Source organism: Coregonus lavaretus, assembly GCF_964263955.1.
Source record: "Coregonus lavaretus genome assembly, chromosome: 33".
NCBI classification, from domain to species: Eukaryota; Metazoa; Chordata; class Actinopteri; order Salmoniformes; family Salmonidae; genus Coregonus; species Coregonus lavaretus.
Genome location: NC_140020.1, coordinates 2186522 through 2194472, shown reverse-complemented (window position 1 = coordinate 2194472; position 7951 = coordinate 2186522). Strand labels below are relative to the sequence as shown.

The 7951-nt window shown below is 49.6% G+C and overlaps 1 protein-coding gene across 1 annotated transcript; it reads left to right on the top strand.

Moving 5' to 3' along the window:
* Window positions 1-1517: 1517 nt before the first annotated feature.
* Window positions 1518-6471, top strand: LOC311108080 (DDB1- and CUL4-associated factor 4-like; the record flags this gene model as incomplete). Its single annotated transcript, XM_084150723.1, has 4 exons — window positions 1518-1652; window positions 2688-2864; window positions 4373-4487; window positions 6231-6471. Coding segments are annotated over 4 exons (666 nt in total), but the record flags the coding sequence as incomplete, so codon positions are not given.
* Window positions 6472-7951: the final 1480 nt, after the last annotated feature.

The following is a 7951-nucleotide window of genomic DNA, read 5'->3' as shown; positions in this document are numbered from 1 at the left end:
ATTACAGCCTTATTCTAAAATGGATTAAAACATTTTTTTTAAAATCATCAATCTAAACATAATACCCCATAATGACAAAGTTAAAACAGGTTTTAGACATTTTTGCAAATTTATTAAGTATTCAGACCCTTTGCTATGAGACTCGAAATTGAGCTCATGTGCGTCCTGTTTCCATTGGTCATCCTTGAGATGTTTCTACAACTTGATTGGAGTCCACATGTATTATACTCAATTGTTTGGACATGATTTGGTAAGGCACACACCCACAGTTGACAGTGCATGTCAGAGCAAAAACCAAGCCATGAGATGGAAGGAATTGTCTGTAGAGCTCCGAGACAGGTTTGTGTCAAGGAACAGATCTGGGGAAGGGTACCAAAACATTTCTGCAGCATTGAAGGTCCCCAAGAACACAGTGTCCTCCATCGTTCTTAAATGGAAGAAGGTTGGAACCACCAAGACTCTTCCTAGAGCTGGCTGTCCAGCCAAACTGAGCAATCGGGGGAGAAGGACCTTGGTCAGGGAGGTGACCAAGAACCCGATGGTCACCCTGACAGAGCTCCATAGAACCTTCCAGAAGCCCAACCATCTCTGCAGCACTCCACCAATCAGGCCTTTATGGTAGAATGGCCAGACGGAAGCCACTCCTCAGTAAAAGGCACGACAGCCCGCTTGGAGTTTGCCAAAAGGCACCTAAAGGACTCTCAGACCATGAGAAACAAGATTCTCTGGTCTGATGAAACCAAGATTGAACTATTTGGCCTCTGAATACCAAGCGTCACGTCTGGAGGAAACCTTGCACCATCCCTACGGTGAAGCATGGTGCTGGCAGCATCTTGCTGTGGGGATGTTTTCCAGCGGCAGGGACTGGGAGACTAGTCAGGATCGAGGCAAAGATGAACGGAGCAAAGTACAGAGAGATCATTGATGAAAACCTGCTCCCGAGTGCTCAGGACCTCAGACTGGGGCGAAGGTTCACCTTCCAACAGGACAACGACCCTAAGCACACAGCCAAGACAACGCAGGGGTGGCTTCAAGACAAGTGTCTGAATGTCCTTGAGTAGCCCAGCCAGAGCCCGGACTTGAACCCGATCGAACATCTCTGGAGAGACCTGAAAACAGCTGTGCAGTGACGCTCCCCACTCAACCTGACAGAGCTTGAGAGGATCTGCAGAGAAGAATGGGAGAAACTCCCCAAATACAGGTGTGCCAAGCTTGTAGCGTCATACCCAAGAAGACTCGAGGCTGTAATCGCTGTCAAAGGTGCTTCAACAAAGTACTGAGTAAAGGGTCTGAATACTTATGTAAATGTGATATTTCAGTTTTTAATTTTTTATAAATTTGCAAACATTTCTAAAAACCTGTTTTTGCTTTGTCATTATGGGGTATTGTGTGTAGCTGTAACGTAACAAAATGTGGGAAAAGTCAAGGGGTCTGAATACTTTCCGAATGCACTGTATACACTGGTCTGGTGGCCATTTTGAAAAGCACCATTTGAGTGACTGTTTCCCGTTCTGTCTCCTGTGGTCTTTTCCCTGTCTGTCTGTCTGTCGTCAGGTCTGTCTCGCAGGGTGATAGTGACGGACGCAGTGACGGGCAGGAGACAGACGTATGGCATCGGCAGTGATGTGCTGGCACAGCAGTTTGCCCTCAGGGTGAGTTAGTGGCGCCATGGCACAACAGAGACATGGCATTCACTTTTAGATTCATTGTCACAAAAACTGTAACTAAAACTGGTGAGAAGCTGATATTTTTTAAGTGTGTGTCTGTGCGTGGGTGTGTGTGTGAGAGAGATGAACAGATTGAGGGGCGCTTCTCAAACTTCTTTATTATTGACCTTCAGAGTTTTTAACATGCCCTTTTCTCCCTCCCCCTCTCTCTCCCCCCTCCCCATTCCTCCCCCTCCCCCCTCCCCATTCCTCCCCCTCTCCCCCATTCCTCCCTCCCCATTCCTCCCCCTCTCCCCCATTCCCCACGCCCCCCTCCCCCTCCTCTCCTCTCCCTCTCCCCCCTCCTCTCCTCTCCCTCTCCCCCCTCCTCTCCTCTCCCTCTCCCCCTCCCCCCTCCTCTCCTCTCCCTCTCCCCCCTCCCCCCCTCCCTCTCCCCCCTCCCCCCCTCCCTCTCCCCCCTCCCCCCCTCCCTCCTCCCTCTCCCTCTCCCCCCCTCCCTCTCCCTCTCCCCCCCTCCCTCTCCCTCCCTCCCTCTCCCCCTCCCTCTCCCTCCCTCCCTCTCCCTCTCCCCCCCTCCCTCTCCCCCCCTCCCTCTCCCTCTCCCCCCTCCCTCTCCCCCCTCCCCCCCTCCCTCTCCCCCCTCCCCCCCTCCCCCTCCCTCTCCCCCCTCCCTCTCCCCCCTCCCCCCCTCCCTCCTCCCTCTCCCCCCTCCCTCTCCCTCCTCCCCCCCTCCCTCTCCCCCCCTCCCTCTCCCCCCTCCCCCCCTCCCTCTCCCTCTCCCCCCTCTCCCCCTCCCTCTCCCTCTCCCCCCTCTCCCTCCTCCCCCCCTCCCTCTCCCTCCTCCCTCTCCCTCCTCCCCCCCTCCCTCCCTCCCTCTCTCCCCCTCCCCCCCCCTCCCCCTCCCCCCCTCCCCCTCCCTCCCTCCCCCCTCCCCCCCTCCCCCCCTCCCTCTCCCCCCTCCCCCTCCCCTCCCTCTCCCCCTCCCCCTCCCCCTCTCCATTCCCCTCTCCCTCCCTCCAGGCTCCGGTCCTGTTTAATGGCTGTAGGTCAGGAGAGATCTTCAGTATCGACCTGCGTCAGAGAGGCAGACGGGACCACAGCTGGAAGGCCTGCAGGTTCTACCAGGACTCTGCTATCACCTCCGTACGAATACTACAGGATGAGAACTACCTACTGGCTGCTGACATGATGGGAGAGGTGGGACAGACACACACACTGGGACAGGTCACACACACACTGGGACAGGTCACACACACACACACACACTGGGACAGGTCACACACACACTGGGACAGGTCACACACACACACACACACACACTGGGACAGGTCACACACACACACTGGGACAGGTCACACACACACTGGGACAGGTCACACACACACACACACACACACACACTGGGACAGGTCACACACACACACTGGGACAGGTCACACACACACACTGGGACAGGTCACACACACACACTGGGACAGGTCACACACACACACTGGGACAGGTCACACACACACTGGGACAGGTCACACACACACACTGGGACAGGTCACACACACACTGGGACAGGTCACACACACACTGGGACAGGTCACACACACACACTGGGACAGGTCACACACACACACTGGGACAGGTCACACACACACTGGGACAGGTCACACACACACTGGGACAGGTCACACACACACTGGAACAGGTCACACACACACTGGAACAGGTCACACACACACTGGAACAGGTCACACACACACACACACACACACACACACACACACACACACACACACACACACTGGGACAGGTCACACACACACACACTGGGACAGGTCACACACACTGGGACAGGTCACACACACACACACACACACACACACACACATACACACAGGGACATGTCACACACACTGAGACAGGTCACACACACACACTGGGACAGGTAACACACACTGGGACAGGTCACACACACACTGGGACAGGTCACACACTGGGACAGGTCACACACACTGGGACAGGTCACATACACACTGGGACAGGTCACACACATACACTGGGACAGGTCACACACACACACACACACACACACACACACTGGGACAGGTCACACACACACACTGGGACAGGTCACACACACACACTGGGACAGGTCACACACACACTGGGACAGGTCACACACACACTGGGACAGGTCACACACACACACTGGGACAGGTCACACACACACACTGGGACAGGTCACACACACACTGGGACAGGTCACACACACACTGGAACAGGTCACACACACACACACACACTGGGACAGGTCACACACACACACACTGGGACAGGTCACACACACTGGGACAGGTCACACACACACACACACACACACACACACACACACATACACACAGGGACATGTCACACACACTGAGACAGGTCACACACACACACACACTGGGACAGGTCACACACACTGGGACAGGTCACACACACACACTGGGACAGGTCACACACTGGGACAGGTCACATACACACTGGGACAGGTCACACACACACACTGGGATAGGTCACACACATACACTGGGACAGGTCACACACACACACACACACACTGGGACAGGTCACACACACATACACTGGGACAGGTCACACACACAAGTGTGGGAAAGTTAAGCCTTATCCGACTCTGTTTTACCTGTGTGTTGATATGTGTCTCACTGCAGATCAAGCTGTGGGATGTTCGAGTAACCAAACCAGTGCAGAAGTACGAGGGTCATCATAATGAACACGCCTACTTACCCCTCCACATCAATGAACCTGAGGGACTTCTGATGGCTGGTAGGTTACAGGACCTTACTGCTGATGGCTGGTAGGTTACAGGACCTTACTGCTGATGGCTGGTAGGTTACAGGACCTTACTGCTGATGGCTGGTAGGTTACAGGACCTTACTGCTGATGGCCGGTAGGTTACAGGACCTTACTGCTGATGGCTGGTAGGTTACAGGACCTTACTGCTGATGGTTGGTAGGTTACAGGACCTTACTGCTGATGGTTGGTAGGTTACAGGACCTTACTGCTGATGGCCAGTAGGTTACAGGACCTTACTGCTGATGGCCAGTAGGTTACAGGACCTTACTGCTGATGGCCGGTAGGTTACAGGACCTTACTGCTGATGGCTGGTAGGTTACAGGACCTTACTGCTGATGGCCGGTAGGTTACAGGACCTTACTGCTGATGGCTGGTAGGTTACAGGACCTTACTGCTGATGGCCGGTAGGTTACAGGGCTTAACTTCTCTTCAAGAGGGATGAAAATTCAGGTTACTACTTTTTGATCACTTCAACTCAGTAATTATTCCAGGGAAGGGAATGCACTCACTTTAAGTCTCTCTGGATAAGTGTAGAGAAGGCCACTCAACTTGTAATGCACTGACTCAGATGACAGATGATTGGTCAAAAGAAATGGATAATAAAATGATAGTTGGAGCACTATTGATAGATTTTAAGTGTAGCCTTTGATGTTATTGATCATACATTTTGATGAAGAAACTCACTTGCTATATGGCTTTACATCACCTGCCATCACATGGTTGGAGAGTTATTTATCCAATAGAACCCAGAGAGTGTTCTTTAATGGAAGCTTCTCTAACGGTGTCCCTCAGGGCAGTAGCCTTGGGCCGTTACGCTTCTCTTTTTTTACAAATGATTTGCCACTGGTCTTACACGGCGCTAGAATGACTGTATGAGGAGGTTTCCACACTCTACATGTCAACACCCAAAGCCAATTAGCTCACTGAAATTATAAATAAGGAGTTAGTCAGTATCATAATGGGTGATTAACAATAAACTGGTCTTAAATACATCTAAAACTAAAAGCATTGTATTTGGTCAAGTGCAGCAAAGAAAGACCTAGCAAAGCTGCAGCATGCTCAAAACAGAGCAGCATGCCTTGCCCTTAACTCCACAAACAAAGCTAACTTCAACAACATGCATGCCAGTCTTTCCTGGTTGAGGGCTGACGAGAGATTAACTGCTTCTCTTCTAGTTTTTATGATACATATTATGGTGATGATAAATTCCAGATTGCCTGCATAATCAAATAACATTCAGCTCAGACACCCATACATTCCCCACAAGACATGCCACCAGGGGTCTCTTCACAGTCCCGAAGTCCAAAACGAATTCACGGCAATGCACAGTATTATACAGATCCATGAAACTCCCTTCCATCTCCAAATAGTCAAGCAAACAGCAAAATGACCTTTTAGAAAACGGATTAAACAACATCTCGTGGAACAGCGGGCACTGTGAGGGGACCCACACATTCGTTTTTAGTTGTATTGTTTGTGTATCGTATTTTAAATGTGTGTGACTGTCCTCGTCTATCAATGTTTTGTTACATGTCATGTTTTTTTTTTATATTTGTGGACTCCAGGAAAAGTAGCTGATGCTTCTGCAAAAGTTAACGAGGATCCAAATAAACATTTTTAAAAAGTGTCTGCTAAATGACTAAAATGTCCATGAAAGGAGGAAAGAAAAGTATCCAGACAATATCTTACCCTCTTCATTTATGTCTTCTCCAGTGGGTCAGGACTGCTACACCCGTCTGTGGTCTCTGGGGGACGGCAAGCTCCTGAGGACCATCCCATCTCCCCACCCTGCAGGGAAGGACCTGATCCCCAGCGTGGTCTTCTCCTCCCAGCTAGGAGGCAGCAGAGGCCTGCCTGGTCTCCTCATGGCTGTTAGGCACGATCTGTACTACTTCCCTTATAACAGTGACTACCAGGAGGGAGGAGGGGTTGTAGCAGAGGCAGCCTGCTAGGGGAGGGCTTGACTGAGGCAGCCTGCTAGGGGAGGGCTTGACTGAGGCAGCCTGCTAGGGGAGGGCTTGACTGGACCTTGGTTAAAAGGCCTCACTACTCTTCTGTTCCTGTTGACCATCGGTCTGAAAGAATTGGAAGAGGAGAAGGAAAATGGACAAGGAAAACCTTTCTTTGCAAAGTATCTGGAATAAAGGAGACTCTTACTGCCTAAAGTTACCAGCTTGGAGCTTCAAGTGGAGAGTTGGGTCTGACCGTAGACCTGCGAAGATGGACTGCTGGAACATGGATCCAGGACTCTTTGCTGTCAACTACTCTATTTGTCTAGTCTCTGCCAGTGAACCCTGAATTATGTCCACAGAAACTGCAATTCATGAACTGGCCAGTGAGTTTCTTTTTGAGAAGTGTCTTTTTTTTGTCTTTATAATAATAATAATGATTAATCCTAAACAGATTTGATAATAATGATGTAAAGTTTATATAATTCAAACAATGTATTTTATCCATGGTGATTGAATTGGTGTCTTGGAATTATAAAGAAATGCCATGGTTAAAGGGATGGATTGTCAGCAGACCTCCACATAACCAATCTGCTTTTTCTATGATGACACACACACTGAGGTTCTGCTTGTTCTATGACCACACACTTTGAGGTTGTGAAGTTTATTAAATAAGCATACATGTTACAGTAAACATAGTAATGGTATTGATCTTCAGTATTCTCTCCTGGTTTCCTTAAGCACTGTTCTATACGAGATGAATCATGATCCCTGTTCAAGATTCTAGAACTTAAAACTGTTCCAGTTTGTCTACAAGCTGATTCCACGGTTCCAATCAGTTACTCTGCGCCTACTCCATACTTTTCAGCCTGGGTCCTAAATCTGTTTGTGCTGTTTTGCCGACTCCTATTGTCATTGTCCATATAGGAGTCGGCAAGACAGCACAAACAGATATGGGACCAGGCTAGATAATTGCAGCTAGCTACTACACAGCCTCGGGTGATGGTGTAATGGTTTATATGTGATAGTATATACTATGAACTGAATGTATAATGTTTCAGGGTCCAGCCCCAAATAGTGTTGATATCCTTTCATACTAGCTATTATGCACTGTGAGCCATTCACTATTTGAAAGCAACTCCCACCATAGCACTAGAATGGTTGTAATTCTGATCATTCTAATTCTATGGTTCCCACTTAGCAATCTATTTTACAGTCAGTCTGTCACTCAATAGCCCCAGTTATACTTGGTTCTAACTTGCATCATTTGTCCTGAACTTGTCCACATTCTGATTGTGACCACATTTTTAGACGGGGTGTAGACAATCAAAAAAATACATTGTGATCAGATCATCCTGCCCACCTCCGGAGGTAGTCAAGACACATTGTGTCTGGATATCTCACAAGTGTAGGCAGATCTGGACAGAGACACCATTTCAATCATCATTATTCTACCCTTTAACATCATTGACAGGTGGCACCATT